The 19,307-nt window shown below is 39.6% G+C and overlaps 1 protein-coding gene across 6 annotated transcripts in view; it reads left to right on the forward strand.

Annotated features, from left to right (window-relative positions):
- Window positions 1–3,880: 3,880 nt before the first annotated feature.
- LOC103482105 (myoferlin-like) overlaps window positions 3,881–19,307 on the forward strand; it is a 37,688-nt gene continuing 22,261 nt past the window's right edge. The window contains exons 1-17 of one of the 6 annotated variants that reach the window (XM_081600211.1): window positions 3,881–4,152; window positions 4,749–4,804; window positions 4,962–5,053; window positions 11,727–11,835; window positions 11,921–12,014; window positions 12,111–12,274; window positions 13,935–14,063; window positions 14,176–14,238; window positions 14,326–14,376; window positions 14,465–14,495; window positions 16,090–16,205; window positions 16,312–16,438; window positions 16,513–16,616; window positions 17,187–17,255; window positions 17,333–17,376; window positions 17,921–18,003; window positions 18,118–18,156. In XM_081600211.1, coding sequence (XP_081456337.1) covers window positions 4,065–4,152; window positions 4,749–4,804; window positions 4,962–5,053; window positions 11,727–11,835; window positions 11,921–12,014; window positions 12,111–12,274; window positions 13,935–14,063; window positions 14,176–14,238; window positions 14,326–14,376; window positions 14,465–14,495; window positions 16,090–16,205; window positions 16,312–16,438; window positions 16,513–16,616; window positions 17,187–17,255; window positions 17,333–17,376; window positions 17,921–18,003; window positions 18,118–18,156 — 1,459 coding nt within the window. In that variant the 5' untranslated portion in view covers window positions 3,881–4,064. The remainder of the gene's footprint in view (window positions 4,153–4,748; window positions 4,805–4,961; window positions 5,054–11,726; window positions 11,836–11,920; window positions 12,015–12,110; window positions 12,275–13,934; window positions 14,064–14,175; window positions 14,239–14,325; window positions 14,377–14,464; window positions 14,496–16,089; window positions 16,206–16,311; window positions 16,439–16,512; window positions 16,617–17,186; window positions 17,256–17,332; window positions 17,377–17,920; window positions 18,004–18,117; window positions 18,157–19,307) is intronic. The other 5 variants (XM_081600212.1, XM_017310714.2, XM_081600213.1 and 2 more) reach the window with 5 other exon arrangements.

The following is a 19,307-nucleotide window of genomic DNA, read 5'->3' on the forward strand; positions in this document are numbered from 1 at the left end:
GAGGTTCAACCAAAAGTTATAAATCTAGTGAACTTTGGCACGTTCAAGCTGCTAACATTTTTAACAAGAATACTGAGCTTCACATGTTTGGTTTTTATTAAGCCAGACTGTTGTTCCCTAAAGAAACACTAATAATGAAAGATGTCATTCATTAACTTTCTTTGGTACATTCACTCCCTAAAACAATCGGCCCTTACAACAAACAAACTGAAAAATTTATATCTAAACAAACAATTTTTATAACATTTATTTTGATAACCTAAATAAATATTTAGGATAGAAGTTTTAGTCTTAATTCTAAATTTGTTGCAGTCCATAAAAAGGCTGCATCACCACCCAGTTTAGTGGTGTCTTCACTCACTGCCTACCAAGATGTCTGCCCTACCATCAGAAAAATCAGCTCATTCTCTTTAGTTCTTCTTGAAGACAGAATTAAATCAAGATAAGCTCTATAAAATAGCAACAACATTTGAGGCTGGTTAAAATAACTTTTCTACATGTCAGGTCAGAGTCACCCTGACCTGCAGCTGTCCAGTTGTTGACATTTTCTGATGTGTAGGTTAATGATTAACAGGCAGAACTGACAAAAGGTTTTCATAAACAACCCTGAAAACGTGAGGATAACGACTGGAAGTATGAAGAATTACAGTTTCGTCAACAAATACAATTGTAACAACTAAAACAAATAAAAGTAAATATTGCAAGGAAATTAAAGCCAATCAGATTTATTTTTGGAAGCGTGCAAAGGTGGAGGTAAATAGAAAATTAGCCAGTTATATTATATATTAGTTGGATTGGTGTCACATTTCTCCATGCGGCCTGCAGTGGGACGCTTTGGAAAGCTGGTTGTTCTGGAAAGAGAAAGGAAAGAGTAAATGGGAATGTTCCTCCACTTATTCAAAAACATGGTGACAATCTGCAAAGATTATAGAGCAAATATACAAAAAAAATGAAGTTCATTCAAATTTTACTAAGTTACATTTCAGTCCAAAGCCAAACGAAGATGTGTCAAAATAAACATTCGTCCTGTTCTCATCACCCAGGATCCTCAGCAGCAGGAGGAACAAATGAATGAAACCGGTGGTTCAAAAAGCATTTTAAAACTGTGAGAAATCCCCAACACTGAGGCTGATTACAGGGGAGCTACAACAGGGTTTGGACTTTTCACACTATAGTGTTAGATCATAAGAAAGGAATAAAATCATTAATGTAGTGTCACCACATGACTGGTTAAAGGACCAGTATAAATATGTATTCCATTTAAACCAGTAACAGCCCAGCAGCAGATATCAGAGTGCTGGGAGTTCTGGGCTCTGGACCAAACAGAGCTGGAGGCCTGGAGTTTTAGGAATTTTAAATCTGGGTTTTATTTATTTCCGTTCACATTTTTCAAGTTATTCATTTTCCTGTTATGTTATATTAGTTATATGATTTCATTTTGAGCTTAAATTCTCTTGAAGCAAGATCTTCTATCAGTCTGTTGTTGAGAGCATCGTCTCTTCTTCCATCATCTGGTGGAGCAGCAGAACCAGAACCAGGGAGCTGAAAAGGCTCAGCAACATGATGAAGAAGCCTGGTTCTGTTCTGGTTCTGATCTGGTTCTGTTCTGGTTCTGTTCTGGTTCTGATCTGGTTCTGTTCTGGTTCTGATCTGGTTCTGTTCTGGTTCTGTTCTGGTTCTGATCTGGTTCTGATCTGGTTCTGTTCTGGTTCTGTTTGTGGGACCTTTGGAGAAGATGATACAAGACAGATTCTTCACAAAATCAAGGAAATTATGGATCCTCTTCAAGAGATTGTGTTACAGTATCTTCAGTCAGAGGCTTCTTCAATGTCACTGTAACACAGACTGCTACAGAAGATCCTTCCTGCCCACAGCCATCAACAATAACTCTTTGAAGAACCTTAAATACTATGAGCTACAACTTCAGGATTAACAAAGTATTTTTGAATATAGTCATAATTATTAATTAGATTTTAGCTCTTTACATCTTTTTATGGGTTTTAGTTGATTTTTCTACTATATCCAGCCTTGGTTTCCATTTTGGACTGCTTGACCTGATTCTTTAAAGACTGCTTGCACCCTTTGAGTCACACATTATTGGCTAATTTAGGTTAAATTGGCCTCTATATTCAACTCAGACTGGTTAGGTTGTGTTTGATGTTGTTCCCAGGTCGAGGTTCTGACTTCACACCACACAGCAACCAGAACTCCTTCTGGTCGTCGTCAGCTTCAGCTCTTACAGGGAGTTTTTGAAATGTTATCCTTTCTAACAAAGCAAAGGTGAGCGACTGAATGACTTTTTGGCAGGTGACACGTCTTAGCTTCCCCTCAGTTTTTTTCATCCACAGCTGCTATACAGTCTACCTGCATATATATGGAACAGGATGTGAAACATCTGAAGTTTGGTGGAATGGTGTAGATTTTCTTTGCTTGACACTTTCAGGAACACACTTTTTCTTACCTGACTGACTAATCTCTACTCATACATGATGGGTTTGGTGCAATGTCGAAAGTCAATAGTGAAGGTAAAGGTGATCAGACTGAAACATATCCATATCAAATATTAAAATGTAAAACAACGTTAACATATTGATGTCAACCAATTAAAACGTTGTTTACTTTAAAGTGTTTTACGGAGGTTAAAAACAACGTCCGTTTTTAAACCTTTAAGGCACAAGTGATGCCTTCTCGCGAGAAGGCAGCGCCCCCATGTGGTAGTTCTGCAACAGTACAATAAAGGGCTAACATTTTTTGGAAAATCTCAATAAATTTATATATTATCGAAATGTAAATATATTTCACCAGTTAAGTTTAAAAGTGAAACAAGAGAGAAAGGAGAAGACCCCACATGCCAATCAATACAACGGGTTTATCAACAACTGACCAATCAGCGGTCGCGATTTCCGAAGGAAACGCCCCTTAATTGGAGGAACTGAACCTCAGACAAAGTTAAGATATCATTATTGCGGTCGTAGAGATTTGGTGAAAAGTTACTGGGGAAAAAAGGTCAAATGTTTCAGGGGAACATGCAATGAAGGCAATCTTTATCCAGAGCATCTGAATAGAGTTTATTCCATTTCCAAAACACAAAGTTTGTAAAAATGTAAAAGATGGATAAATACCTGCTGGCGAATGTTATTTGACTTCAGCTATTCTCTTATTTTGAAAGGCCCCAAAACGTCCCTACCTAGTTAACATAAGGGCAGCAAGCTGTTGTGCATTACCTGATTAACCGCCTCTTCAGAACAGGAACTGTTGATGTATATGTGAGAGCTTTGAATTGGAATAGTCCAATCCTTAACTGCATCAGCAGCGAGAGACTGAGAAGAACTCAGATCTGAGCATCATTAGTGTTTGTCTCAGCTGCTGCTGATGTGTCTGGTGAGTTTTTCTGGGGTCTACCAACACTGCCCTCTTCCAAAAACCCAAATTAAACTCCAGTTAAGTTGCAGTTCGCTCAGGCATAAACAGCAGCTCAGTGACCTAGAACAATAAACATCTATTTAATTAAAATCTTGAATTCCTGTGGTGATGTCTAAATTATTAATTTGTCATTATTTTTCTAGATACTCTGCTGTTATTGATCAGCAGTTCTAACGTTGAAATCGTTTTTTCTTCTACTCATTTCTGTATAACATTTTTCAAGTGGTGCGTTTCCCAATTTGACCGCTAGATGGAGTCAAATGACAACACATTTAAGTGAACGAGTTAACCAGTTAGTTTTTGTGTTATCTTGGATTTGACAACAATAATGACATCATTTAATTAATTAGTAAGATATTTAAAGCGGCAGTTGCTTCGGACACGTTTCTCCTCCTCCTCCTCCTCGGACCCCCACGCCGGCAGCAGCTCATGTAGTCTGGATAATTAGAGACTCGTGACCCGCCCTCTCACTCCCCCCTCCAACCTCCTTTAACTACTCTTGCAAATAAAACGTTCATTCGTGTTGTTCTCGGTGATGGAGCAATGAAGATGCCGAAGCTGGACTTCCTGTAGAGCTTTTCCCTTTTCTACAACCACTTTTCTTTCTAACTTTAATTTTTTTGTCCTACCTGTTCGCTGCCATGCTGCGGGTCATAGTAGAGTCTGCCACCGGTCTCCCCAAAAAGAAACTCGGCAGTCCTGACCCAATCGTTTCTGTGACTTTCAAAGGTACGTCTCATTTCAAGGCAAACGCTCCATGTTCAGACTGATTTGAAAGCCAATGTTTTGTTTTTGTAAAATTTTAAGTGAAATTTAAAAAAATAAATTATAACGATTTATTTAAAACTTGATCATGATTGATGTACAATTTTAGATATTTACAAATTTTATTAATGCTAAATAGAAGATATACATGTGGCTAATTTGACCTAAACAGGATCCTATGTTGTAAAACAAAAACTTAAAAATTGCCAGCTGGGGAGTGGCTGATCCTGGATCCACGGGAACACTCGCATATGCGCACGCACACACACACACACACACACACACACACACACACTCACGATTGTGATGACTAAGAGAGACAACCTGGAAATTATGGGAAAAAATTATCCCGAAGCTACAAAATTACTGTAACCGTAGCAGAAACGTTTAGATGTTTGATCCAAAGTTTTAAATCCTAATAATTCTAGTTGAGCTAAAGTTGATGTCAATCAACAAGTGTTGCAGGATGCTTCCTGGGTTCAGGCACTCCTCCCAAATTCATCATCATCATCTGTCAACGATGACAACCTTCCTGTTTTCATGAAGCGTTTCTCTTCCAGATGAGAAGAAGAAAACCAAATCGATCGACAATGAAGTGAACCCTGTCTGGAATGAGGTAATCAGCATAAACACTCATCATTCCTCCAACTCAGCACATCATTACTGTGACCCCATCAGAGTGACCCCTCACTGTAAAGCAACACCAATCAATAGTTTAATATCATCATTAGATTGTCCCAGTACAGCAGTATTTACTCTTCGTGTTCCTTCAGGTGCTGGAGTTTGATCTAAAAGGCGTTCCGCTGGACTCCGGCTCCCAGCTAGACGTGGTTGTGAAAGATTACGAGACGATTGGGAAAGATAAGTGAGTTAAATACAGCCTGAAAGCTTCTTGGGCTTGCTGTTGGTTTTGCACAACAAAGGGATTTCAGTAATGAGGTAGTCGGCATCAAGTCTTTCCTTTGATGAAACCTTAAAGTTGCCGTTGTACAATCTGAGTTTTTAGGAAACCTTTCTTTCTCTCTGCAGCACTGATTCGTCTTCCAAACGCATTAATGAGATTAATGAATAGTATTCAAGGAAAGTTTGAAAATTTCAGAGAAATTAAGTTATTGGCTGTCTCCACCCGATCACACCCACTTCACCATGCTGAGACTTGCTGGACGGTGTGGGATGACAGAATTTGATTGAGTAACAATGCCTCTCTGTTAGTCTTCAGTCTCAGAGTAGGATTTGTCTACAGAACGCTGAAACTTTCTGCTGCATACAGGAAGAAACTCGACCACTGTGAACTACTACAGCCGTAAACTGGATGTTGCCTTTTAATTAAAGAAACATGTGGGCCCAATCTGTGCCAACCACAAAAGACTGTTTCTATCCTTGTTGACCATCACTAGTTACGGCGACAAAACCTCATCTGATACTGAAAGTACCTCGCAGAGTTAGAGAATTGCTTTTATAAATATAAAATATGTAAAGCTACATCCAAATTTTCTTTCCATGTGCTTTGCTGAGTAAAAGTTTCCCTTGTGTCTGGGCAGTCATTCGGAGGGAGGTGCGTTTCCAGAGCGTGAGCTCAGTTTTCCACTCTGCTGTCCTGCCTGACACACTCCCACAAGATTTAAACAGTGCTGGCAGAGGGGAGCTGTGCTTTCTCTGAAATAGTTTTCCAGCTGCTAATGGGTCATTTCCTGTTATCATGGCAACAGGTTGGTCTTGATAACCAGATTTTTTTCCTTTTTAAAGAGCATTGTGGTGCAGAGTCTTGTGTATGTAATTCTTAGCATGTCTTTGTAGGAAAGATCAGAGCTCCAAGTCCAGAGAGTTTTAAACATGAGAATGGAATTCCTTTAATTACCCCAGTGGGATCTGAGCATTGGCATAAAAATGGACAACCCAGATTGTTTCTGTGGTGGCTTAAAGAACGCAGCAACTGTACTCACATTAGCAGATCAGAAGAATATTATGTTTTAAAGCAGATGGGTTGCCAAAAACGATGCTGTAAAGCTGAAACCAACACCCTTCTTATCCTGTAAGCAGCGGGTTTCCTTTTTCAGATGGCATACACACCCGACGATGGTTAGGATCCACCATGTTTCCTCAGGAATAATTCTGGAAGTGTCTGTAAGATGGGGAAACTGAGTAAATGAAGCTCTGACACGCTGGCCTGAATAGGAAGTAATCAGGAAATTGTCTCTTTCCACATGGCTGGACTGTTTTCTAAAACCCAACCTCTTTGTGACATTAATCCAGTCATTTTTACTGATATTTCTCTAACTTCTCCTCTGTTCAAGGTCAAAGGCCTCATTTTCTCAATCCTTTCTTTTTAAGAGAAGTTATTTTGAACTGGACAGGCTGATTTGAAGATCAGTCTAATTCAGTAGTATAAAGTAGCTGAACTTCAAAGTTTAATCTAAGGGACTGTTGGAGTTCATTTTGTCTCTGTGCACCACCCAGGTTCATTAACCAGCTTCAGGACCCGACCAGAACCCCTCAGTGTAAAGTACCTTGAAAAATAATGAGATAATGCTGAAAAATGGTCAAATGTTACAAGCCATACATGTCGTACAAATGGATATGGAGTTACATTCACCGTCCAGTGCTGGTGCCACACTTGGCTCACCTTAGGGATGTGACCAAGTGAGGCAAAGATTGTAGAGTTTAGCTTTTTTTCTTCTCTGGGATCTGTACCCTCCCTAAAGGGTAGTCTAATCAGTTTCAGTCTGTTTATGTGTGACTAGCAGCAGTCACACATAAGAGGCTAAAAGAGATGGAGGAAAAGACAGAACCCATAACAGGACATAAAATTATTTCAGGGTTGTCCCCTCAGTCTTTTAGCTCTGCCAAGGTTTTTCCTGTTTCTCTGGCCTTGAGGTGATGGAGGCAGCTGAGAGCTGGCTGTGGTCTGTCCTTGTTGAAAGTGTGTCTGACTAAAAAGCTAATAGCAGAAACAGAACAGGGGTGCTGGTCATTGTCAAATGCACAAAAATGCGTTCACTTCCTTCTGGGCAGAACGTTTCTCCTTAGGGTAGGCCACAGAAGTCCAACCTGACTCTTTTATTTAAAAAATCCTGAACACAACTGGCTGCTAGGTTTAAAGAACCATGCAAGTATGAACTTTACATTGAAGATCACTCTGACTGCCAATGTGCAAGTTTAGATCAAGGTGAGCTACTGAAGGGTCAAGAAACTATCACTTGTAAAAACTAGGCAAAGTTCAGATCCTCATATAAAGGATGCTTTCACTGTCACACACAGCACAGTGGGTCTGATTGGATTGTTGGCTGTGTGGTTCCACTGGTGATCAGACATATTTCTGTGCAACAAGTTGGAAACAGAACAGAGAAACGGAAACAAGTGGAGGCTGATGTTTGCAGTAACCACTGAGCTGCATGCAGCAGAACAGAAAGAGGATGCTATGCTTTCTATAGTTCATCGCTGGAAAGAAGCAGCGAACTGGTTTGTGCCTGAAAGCCTGGCACTGAGGAAAACTGGAGCTGAACTTCAGGACAGAGGTCATCTACTGAATGGTTAAAAAAACTGAATTTGTATTGAACTTTTCAAGTCACATCAACCAATCAGAGCCCTTTACGCTAGAGCAATATTCAACCAATTGCACTCATTAACTCAGACATATGCACAGATTATTTGGCAATTTGAGGCTGCCCTTCAAGCTCTAAACTGGATTCAGATCTTCGGTTTTTCGGAATGCAAAACAACCACTCCACACCCACAGGGACATCACTGGGAGAATATTGCAAGTTGCAACTCATCCATCGAAGCTGGTTTTATGCAAACAGAAGTCATGTACTTTTGTCATAATCCCCTACAGTCTTGGCATCTAGATGAAACGAACAGTTCAAAGCACCTCAGGGCAAAGTTACCTCTGGAAGTGACCTTCACAAGTACATATTGTAATGCCTTACAAGTGGAGCCAAGCTGTAAAATTACCGAGCAGCAGCACCTGGATTGGATCCACCTTGAAGATCAAGATCTGGTCAAAAATGAATTCTGTTCAGTTTAGAACTTCATACCCTCTCAATGACCCAGAGCTTTAGCATTGGTTTCTGACCAAACATGCTAACACTGGGGGGAGAGATCCACTCATTTAAGTCCTTACAGTTAAGAGCTGGGGAAAAGATGAATCAAAAAGAACTATGACTTTACATTACTTTCTTCTGTGCTCAATAGAAAACCCAGTATTCTTGTTCTAAATGTGGTGTGACTGTTTGGCGCTCTGGCTTTGCCAAAGAGACTCTACTTCTTGAAAAAATGGGGCTAGTGTAGTAGATATATTAGTGGGCTGTTATGTCCCACATAGGGATGTCACTCCAGCAGCAGACTAATGTTGGAGTGGGGTGTGTGTAGAGGGGTGGGTGGCAGGGTTTGAAGGATGTGTGAAGTTCTGTTCAAAACACTGCATGTGTTCAGGCTGCTGCCGCTGCTGCTTTCCTCACTGAGGAAGTGATCCTTCGTCTTGGACTTGGGAGTCTAATAACTCATTCTAACTATATGATTAGAGGTTTGGAGAGTAAACGGACTTCATACCAGTTCATATCAGTTAATTGGAATCTGTTCTGTTCTCAATTAAAACAAAGCTAAACACACTGAAGGCCTTTTTGTGTCAAGTGTTTTTAAAGCGTTTCTCATCTCTGCTGAGAACAAGAAGCCAAATGACTGTTTTGTTATGACCACAAGGATAAGTGGCACTGCTGTCAATTGAATACGAATAAGTCGGCTTGTTGACAAAGGAAGAACTGTTTACCTTCAGCAATTAAGTGATACAAAGGATTATATCCTGCTCATATTTCTCTCTGACTCACCACAGCTCAACTAGACTCATAGCCTGATTTAGCCACTGGATATTTACAGGGGAAGTTCATAATCCCAGCATGTTCTCTGTAAACTGTCTGTTTAGAAGGAAATTGTTGTAATGTGCCCTCGTCTTAATGCTGGTGTTTGTTAATCATGGGTGGATACAGGTTTAATGTACAACTTGATCTCTTAATAAGTGAACTCTTTTAGCTGAAAGCGGTGCAGCAGGAACTCATTGAACCTAACAAGTTAGAATCCAGAACTGGTGCTCCATTCTGCAGATGATCCGGGTTTGTTCCCTGAAGGGGAAATTGGTGACAGAGCAATGCAAGAGCTTCATCTCCCTGGAGATCCTCCTTTATAAAATCCTCTTGACACAATTCATTTTTAAAAGACCCTCTGGGTATTTTTCTTCCCAGTGTGAGACCCCCACTTCAGAGTTTACAAAGATGAAAACTTTTTTTGTATTTTTTCCTTCTTTTTTGTTTTTCAAATAAAACGGTTGCGCTCACTTTGGAATAATCATGCACAACAACCGTTACTCTTTGCTTCAAAGATTTTAACTTTATTTTTGTCTAAAATTGTGTCCTGTGTCTCAGTGTTGTGACTGTGCCCAGTAAATTCATGCTCCAATTTACTTTTACAATTGAGGCCCTACATCCTTTGCTATATTCTCCACATGACAGATCTGTCTCTCTTTCCAGTCGTCACTATAAACCTTTCTGGTTGGTCTACAGATCTAAGGTCAAGCTAGCATGACTGACCTACTTCCCTCTCCATTGTTATTTGCTTTTAATCAACATTTTTTCCTGAACTTGTTATGTAGTTGTCGTAGTGTTGACAATTGGTAGCAAAACACTTCATCCCCTTTCCTTTTATATACAGTATCATTTGTACATTTAAGATTTAGCGGGTTGCCAGCTAGAATCAGTGGTTGTTGTGTCGGCGAGCAGCTTTTGTCCCTCCATCAGAGGGCGGAATCTTGTACCTGTGATGTCATGTCGCAATATGTCCTGCCCAGTCAAGCAGGTCATTATTTTCTTATCTTCTTATCCTCCTTAGTCTTTTATATAAAATCTAACCTAGAGTGTTTTCTTCAGTAAATTGTCGTTGGTGTGTGTTTCATAGGATGGTACTGTAGGAGCCTGCTGCTCTAACTTCTACAGCTGTGTTTGACTGTGGACTCCAAGCATCCCTGCTATTAGGAGTCCAGCCGAAGTTTAAAGTTACTCAGCCTGACCAAACAAGATACAATATGATTTATATACACACTTTCATGCATATACATATTTATACAAAGGATGTGTGAAGTTCTGTTCAAAACACTGCATGTGTTTTGAACAGAACACATGCATTTATAGATACAGAACTGTATCTATAAATTCGTATAGATACTTGTTAAAGTATCTATATGCATTTATTAATACTAAAACTACAAATTCTGTATTTTGTAGAGACGCTACAAAATGCAGACGCCGTGTGTTCATGTCTTCACTGAACTGCTGGATTTATACTGAAATTAAGTTCTAGACATTTTGTAAGCTCCGCTCATTAACTGGGTGACTTTTAAAATCAATTGACTGCATTGTATTTTAATTGATCATGCTAAAGGTGGCTAAATTTAAATGCACCCTGCATGAAAGATTTTAAACATTAAAAGTGTAGTATGTAACTTTTTATAAAAAAATTATTTTTTAACTCACCATGTTGTAACAGTTTGAGACAGATAATCTGTAAAAAGATGGATCTCCTCCACCCTGAAGAAATGCACCAAAAACAACCAATCAGAGCCAGGCTTAGCGCTGTCAATCAACGTCATGTTCTCTACTAAATGTGCTAATGGCAGAGAAACAACTCACTGTAAGAGAAAAACTGTTGTCTGCCATCATAAGTGGCTATGCTAACTAGCATTAGCATTCACAACAGGCTCTGCCTATAGGGAAAAGCTGTAGCGGTAGCAGAGAAGAGACCGGGGTGACAAGCACTAAGACCCGCCCCTGGGCTCTGATTGGTTGCTTCTAGTTGGTACCAGGAGAAGACAGAGGAGTTCAGTTTTTTCAGATTATCTCTCATACCAAGTTGTCACAACATAGTTTCAACAAATATGTAAAAAAAAAACATAGTTTTTTTTTTTTTTTTAAAGTTGCATACTGCAGCTGTAAAAGATTGATGAAGAGCTTTCTCAATTTTAAGTATTATTTAGAGCATTACTGATGATCATCTTGGTAAGCAGCAGGGCGGCAGCACATGATCCAACAAAACACGAGAATCCATGATTGACTGGAGCCACTCCACCAGTCCTGCTGTTCACACAGCTCGGTGTACGATGAGATCCCAACGCTGCAGCCTCACCTCCACGTACAGCAGGTGGTGAAGTCACTAACTCTGGTAGTTCTCAGCTGTTTGGACACTAGCAGTGTGCAGAATCTTGAGCAGACGGATTGAAGAGTGAAATGATATTCCTCGTGGTGAGTTTTGTTTATCTGTGAAGGGCAGGGCTTGTTAGCTCTGGGTGGTTTCCCTCTCTGGGCTCTTTCTGTGAATGTGACCTCAGCTGAGCACACATCAGCGCATCCACCGTCCCTGTCACCGAAGACATCCTGACCGACTGCAACCAAGCCGGTCAGCAGAATGGACATTACGGAATAAAATTGGCAAAACGGGCATGCTGACTTTTACCTTACAATTTGGAAACAATTCTGTTTGCTGTTTTTGATTTGTAGATTCCTTGGGTCCACTAAGGTTTCTCTGCGAGACCTTGCCTCTGGAAAATTGAGATCTCTGCCGTGCAAAAATGTTCCTCTGGTCAATGACAACGGGAAGGGGATCGGAGTGAGTGTTATATTGTAAAAGTAACGTTAAACATGATAAACAAGTCGAATGAAACGGAGCTGAGCAGGTTCCCGTTTCCCTTCAGGCTACGATAGACCTGGTGGTTGCCTATGACCCTCCAGCCAACGCCGTGCCGAACCCCAACATCCCCCAAGATGGAAATGCTGCAGTGGACGCCGGTCTGTTTGTTTCATAGTGAAGTATTGCTGCACAAAACTTTGGCCGACAGGATTTAGTTTGCTGAATCTCAGGTCATTTCTGTCTTTGGTGCCTAGCAGGAGGGGGTGGGGATGAGGAGGGGAATGAGACTGTTCCAGATGGGGCCCAGAGTGGCCCAGCTGGAGCCCCTTCGTCCACCGGCCAGGCTGGGGCTCTTCGCCAGAGGCTGAACCGGGCGCAGAGTCGCCACCGACTCGCCAATAAACCCCAGGACTTCCAGGTCAGTTCAGTAGTTTTTATTTATGGGCATTTTGGTAATAATTTTTCATGACTTCAGAATTGAAATGCATATGCTTCTTCAAATCATCCAGTTGTGTTGCAGTAGAATAATTCCTTACTGAAAAATGTACAAGAATCAAACATTTTAACTTCAATTCATAAAGAAGGTTATTTCTGTTAAGAAATAACTTTTTAACAAGGTCATTGGTGGATCATTTTTGTGTCATTTATTTATCTGCATGTTGTGGATGATGATCCTGCTGAACGGTCAGATGAAGAGCAGGTTGTGTTCCAGCCCTGCGGGTTTATCTGGTATTTCAAACGACTCATGAGGACATGACTCTGACTTTGGGAAAGGAAAAGGCCCACAGCATCACAGATCCTCCACTGTACTTAACAGTGGATGTGAGACTTGCTTCACCCAAAAACACCACCTTGAATATCTGTTGCCAAATAGTTTTAAGCATATCACACTAAAGCATATTGTCGGTGCGTCCAGCGGTAACTACGGCTATTGTTTTTTTTTTTTGTGTCATTCTGCCAACAAAAGTCTTCATTATGGTTCATTGGCCTCAACTATTCAGTTTTATTCAGACTTCATAATTCATTTTATTTGTTGTTTCTGTTATTTTCTTTTTTTATTCTGGATATTTAAAATGTGTTTCACTTCCAGTGTTAAATGTTTGTTAGATTTAAACTTTATTGATCTTTGAGAATGTGTTCTTGCATTATTATGCCATTTACATCATATTACTTGAAAATGGTCTTGGAACTACAATATTATTGTTTATCGCAATAACTTCTGTGACGATTTATCATCCAGGGAAATGAGCTGTCCTGACAGGGCTCCTCTCTGTGTGGTGGAAGGATAAATGTGGGTTGTTGTCCAGCTCAGCGGTCAGGAGCCGAGAGAAATTAGGCTTCTGTCATGGTGTGTTTATGCTCCATGGAAACAAAGTCATGAATAACTAATTAGTTGCTCTGATAAACTAGAAAAACATAAAATAAAGATTAGCATCTGTGATTGCGTTGAAACCTTTTTCAACTCGATCGCCTTCAATTTAACGTTGACTTGTTTTCTCTTTTTGTGAGACGATCCTCCTGCATTTACAGAAGAATTCAATTCAAAGGTGTTTTTTTTCTTTTTTCTTTTTCTTTACACATTTTCGGCTGGTGTGTGTCAACACATCTATCATCTGCAGATTAATGTAATCCTAAAATTCTTCAAGTAAAGCACATTTTTAAAATCCTGAAGATATTTTCTGGACTCCTGATGACCCAGATCGGGTCAACAGATCACTGATTTAATCAAACATTATTCTGATTAAATCAGTAATCACTGAAAACCACTTCTGCAGATTATTCAGTTTGAAAAACATCTGAATTCTTTCTCCCAGAATCTCGTTCACCCTATATGGGAAAAACATCTGAGGAATTCTGCTACAGAAAGGAAGCTCTTTTTTTTATTTTTTCCGGCCATGACTAAACACGTTCTGTTCAAACGAGATGAAAATGTTTTGTGATTTAAGTTATCTTGAATAGACCAGTGATTGTGTGAACTTACATGGTGACATGACTATGTTGTGTTACCTACTTTCCCTCTAATCACGTTGTTTCTTTACATGCAGTCCACTCATGAACTGATCCACTCTGTCCTCCAGATTCGTGTTCGGGTCGTGGAAGCCCGTCAGCTGTCCGGAAACAACATCAAGCCTGTGGTGAAGGTCCATGTGTGTGGACAGACCCACCGGACGAGAATCAAGAAGGGAAACAACCCGTTCTTTGACGAGGTTTCGTCTTTTTTCCGATCTAACTTAGACGACACAAGCTTAAGTGTTCCTGCTCGTTGTTCTGCTCTGGCTCTCGTGGATCCTCATGTGATTGGTTGTTGGCTTTTTGCAGATCTTCTTCTACAACGTTCACATGCTGCCGTCGGATTTGTTTGAACAGAACATCAGCTTCAGGGTTGGTGCAGCTCATGGAAATGTTGTGGTTTTCTGTCCTTCCGTGTGGATGCTCCTGCATAAAATCTGATTGTTGTTTTATTTATAGGTGTATAATTCATATTCGCTGAGGGCAGACAGCCTTATGGGTGAATTTATGGTAAGTATTAAGTGGCGACCACTCATACTTATTAATTTTTATAAGTGTTTGTGACTCAACCAGGCCTCTCCTTGTTTTTTTCACACAGCTGGACGTTGGTTATGTTTATGATGAACCAGGTATGTTCACACAGACCATTAATAAGTGTTTTTCAAGTCCATGTTGTTCTTTTTTGTCACTTCTGGAGGGAATTTAAGAGGATTTTTTGAAACACCTTTTGGTAACACTTTATTTTATGGGGTTTGCAGAACACTGACATGACTCTGTCATAAACATGACATAACACCTGTTAGGAACATAAAGGAGTCTTTATGAATGTTGTCATGAAGTGTCGTTCGGTAAATAATGACACTTTAATGCAAAGTTGGCACTTTTAATGGACTTTTAATGCAACTTTTAGAGCATCTTTGCATTAAAAGTGTCATTATTTACCGAATGACATTTCATGACAACAGTCATAAAGACTACTTCATGTTCAGGACAGGTGTTATGTCACGTTTATGACGGCGTCATGTCAGCCTTATGCACACCCTGTCAAATAAAGTGTTACCCAACTTTCTATTTATAAGACAATATGTAGCTTTTGGTGCTTTTCTTAATCTAGTTGTTTCTTATGAAAATGCTGAAGCAGTTCTCAGAGAGAGAGAAACTAATTGTTGCCTGGTGAAAGTCGGGGCAGCGCAGTCCAAAGCCCTCATGATCACATGTTATTTTTGGCATTTTGTGGAAACATTTGTCATTTTTCAGACATTTAGCTGTAACAGCTGTAGAAATTCCAAGTTTTCTGTTGAAGTTCCAATAGAACCTCGGGTATTAAGTCTGAGCCTCTTCAGTCTGAATCTGAGAGTGATTTTGAAATTATTTTCTGCAAAACTCAAAGTACAAATGTGAAAAACTCAAAGAAAGCACACCGGACCTTGGTTCAAAAAAATCCTTCAGACATGATCTCCGAACTCTTCACAATAATAAACATGGGTGAGTTCACTATACACGGCACAGAAAAAAGATGACGATGAAAAATCCTTATCAGAGGAGAATAACTGACTGATTTTAACATCATACATGGGAAACAGTCAAGGAATGCAGAATATCATCTCTGAACAAAACACATCATTGAAACAAATGGCCTGTACCAGCAGACGCTGACACTAGGGGCCGCTCCTGACAGAGAGGTTCAGGAAACGGACAGCAGCTCACACAGACTGACCAAAACTGGATAATGATTGATTGGAAAAACGCTGCCTTTAGCTTCTGACGCAACTTCACCCTAAGCATAAAAGCATGGATCCATCCTGCCTTGTATCAACAGTTCAGCCTGGTGTTGTGGAAGATGTTTGTTTGTTTTTTTTTTGGCACATTTTGGGTCCTTTAAGCAACATTTAAACATGTTTGTGCTGCTGATGTCCATCCCATCGTCCAGCAGGATAACATGCCTTGTCACAAATCTCAAATGAGTCCACTGGCTTCCTGAACTTGACAATGAATTTACTGTCCCCCAACGGCCTCAGTGGTCACCAGATTTCAATCCAACACAGCACATTTGTACTGGAATGGAAGCGTTTCATCATAAAACTCCAGCTACTGTGAAATCGTGTCAGTACGGACTGAAAACCGCCAAGGAACGCTTGAATCTTTCTCTACTTGCTGCCAAGTGAAAGAGGCTGGGGAGTCTGTGATTCTCGTGTCCTGATCATACTTGTGGTCATTCTGCAGCCCATTGTGTAATGAGGAAGTGGCTCCTGTTGAATGACCCAGATGACTCCAGCTCCGGCGCTAAGGGCTACCTCAAAGTCAGCCTGTTTGTTGTGGGAACAGGAGACGAGCCTCCGGTATGTATTCACTGATTCTACACCTGCCTCAATTTCACTACCAACCACAGAATCTGCTCCCATTTTCCATTTATTTTATTATTTTTGGATTCTTTTCTGACTGTAGGTGGAGAAGAGGGAATCAAATGACGACCAGGATGACATAGAGAGCAACCTGCTGCTGCCAGCAGGGGTCACCCTGCGGTGGGCCACGTTGTCCTTAAAGGTGTTCAGGGCTGAGGACGTCCCCCAGAGTAAGATGAGACAAAATCAATCAGATCACAAATCTCTGTCTGATAAAACAAAGCGTGTTTTTTCTTGTTTTAAGTGGACGATGCATTTATCCAGACGTTGAAAGGGATCTTTGGAGGAGAGGAAAACAAGAAGAACCTGGTGGATCCTTTCCTAGAGGCGCACTTTGCTGGCAAAAAGGTTTCAACTCAATCCAGTCTTGTTGGCCAGTCAGGGATGAACAATGGCTAAAAATCCAGATCCTGATAGAAGTATTTCTTATCAGTCGATATTAATAATTGATTAGATTTTAGTTTCAAATATTTGAAGTACAACCAAACTTTTCCTGTTTTATCCAGTTTTCCCTCCAAATTGTTTTTAATTTTTTAAATTTTTGAGTAGTTATGAGGAACAGTGGCAAAACCTGAAACTGCTACTGCACAAGTCACTCAACATGTTGTTGTTAGGTAACCAAAGAGTGAGTTACTTGATGTCACTCAGCTAGCTTAGCTAGCCGTGAAAGGTTGAGCTGCTAAAACCTTTCCTTTGCCTACATCTCCCAGAATGCTGTGTGGTTCTAGCTCAGATTTCAGTGAAAATTTTTATATTGAATATTATATTAGATGTATTATCTATTGATATTAGTCACTTGTCTATCGCGATATATTATTATTTATTTATTGTCCAGTCCTAGTCAAAGTCCTTTAATAAAAAAGCATAAATGTTAACTGCTGAGACAAAAAACTAATAACGGTGTTTTTCTGTTTCCAGTTGTGCACTCAGATAATTGAGAAGAACGCAAACCCAGAGTGGAACCAAGTTTTGAACCTTCAAGTCAAAGTAAGAAGTTCTGATTCTGTTAAAGACGATCAAGTTTAGAAAAGTTTAGTGGAAATGATTTTTTGTCTTCGCTGCAGTTCCCGTCCATGTGTGAGCGCATCAAGCTGACCGTGTTCGACTGGTGAGTTCTTCTGTTTCAGAGCATTCAGGCTGCAGCAGTGTATTATTTTAATGGAGTGAATTCCAGCTGGGAAAACGTGCCTCCATGTTTCTGCAATGTGGTCAGTGACATTCTCTATGTGTGTGCTTGTGTGTGTCTGTGTATATGGATGGCCCAGCAACAACCACTTGAGAATAATGCAGGGCAGTGACTCAGACTGCGGTGGCCCTTCCCTTTCCCCTCAATAACATGTTCTGTTGGCTGAGCTAATTTTCATCACAGTATCTGAAAAAAAGTGTTCACATAGCTCAGGTTCAGGAAGGCCAGAGGGAAATAAGCTCAAGAGGAAAAGGTTGGAGAAATGGCATGCCTCTTTAGGCGTTGATAACGTATTTAAATCTCGGTGTAATTTGATACCATGCAGAAAACTTCCAGACTCAAAGCAACAAAAAAAAAGATTTTAATTTTGCCTTCTTAGTAATGAAACCATAAAAACTCACTTAGTGTGTACTTTAAAAAAAATGCAGGGATGAATGAAATGTCTTTACTTGATGTTTGGCTGCAGGGATCGGCTGACAGGAAATGATGCGGTTGGCACCACATACCTGAACCTGACCAAGATAGCCTCCTCTGGTGGAGAGATAGAAGGTACGGGACTTCTGTTTTAGTTCAATGTCTGAAAAGTGCAAAAACTGGAGGAGAAGTTTTCTAATCCAAGTAGCAGAACTTTTAAATTACTCTTCTTTTTTTCTTTTGGAATAGAGGAACATGCAGATAATGGGAAAATGCCATCGTTTGAAGGTTCACCTGCGCTTTTTGTTCTGTGTTGCATGCGATGTTATGCATTGAGCATTGGCTTGTGATTAGCCCTGGGCCGGTATGAAGCTTTCATCTGATTCAGACTCAGAGGAGATTTATTTTGTTAAATTTACAACATTGCTAAAAAAGGAGGCAAAAAACCCCACTATTTAACAAATCAATAGTTTACCAAAAAGGAATAGACTGAAGCCTAGGCTTATACTTGCCTACCCTTTTGCACATAGAATACAACAAAACCTGTTTTTATTTATTTAAGACAATATATTTTATTTTCAGTTATGAATAAGTCATTTAATAGACTACAGCAAAAATACTTAAGCATTTTTTTAATGGTTTAAATGCCTATTGTACAGGATAATACAGTGCTGAATGCAAAATTGGTAAAATGAGGTCGGCCAGAGTTCATGACAAACCTGGACAGTTCAGTTCTTCTTCCTTTTTTTTTTTTTAACAAAGTTTGACTGAAATAGAATTTGAGCCAGGCTTAGAAAAAAACCCCGATTAAGAATAAAGTCTTAATAATGAGAGAAGTTGTATAAGAATAAAGTTTGGTAACACTTTATTTGAAGGGGTGTGAATAAGACTGACACGACACTGTCATAAACATGACATAACACCTGTCATGAACATGAATAAGCCTTCATGAATATTTATGACTGTTGTCATAAAGCGTCATTTGATAAATTATGACACTTTTAATACAAAGTTGGACTATATTCAAAATGTCTTTGTTATGACAGCTTGACATTAACCAAGAAATCATTACTGTTTAAACTTTACCTTTAATAACATAAAGATACCTAATTTCTAAAGTGCAATCAGTAATACTTTTATAACAAGTTTATATCAGTAATGATTTCTTGGTTAATATCAAGCTGTCATAACAAAGACATTTTGGATAATGTCAACTTTGTATTAAAAGTGTCATAATTTACCGAATGACACTTTATGACAACAGTGATAAATATTCATGAAGGCTTATTCATGTTCATGACAGGTGTTATGTCATGTTTATGACAGTGTCATGACTGTCTTATTCACCCCCCTTCAAATAAAGAGTTACCTAAAGTTTAAATGGCACAAAAATAATCTCATATTGAAATAGTAGTATTAGTCAAATTAATTGGTAATTT

Source organism: Poecilia reticulata, chromosome 19, assembly GCF_904066995.2.
Source record: "Poecilia reticulata chromosome 19, P_reticulata-male-v2, whole genome shotgun sequence".
In the NCBI taxonomy this organism is placed as follows: domain Eukaryota; kingdom Metazoa; phylum Chordata; class Actinopteri; order Cyprinodontiformes; family Poeciliidae; genus Poecilia; species Poecilia reticulata.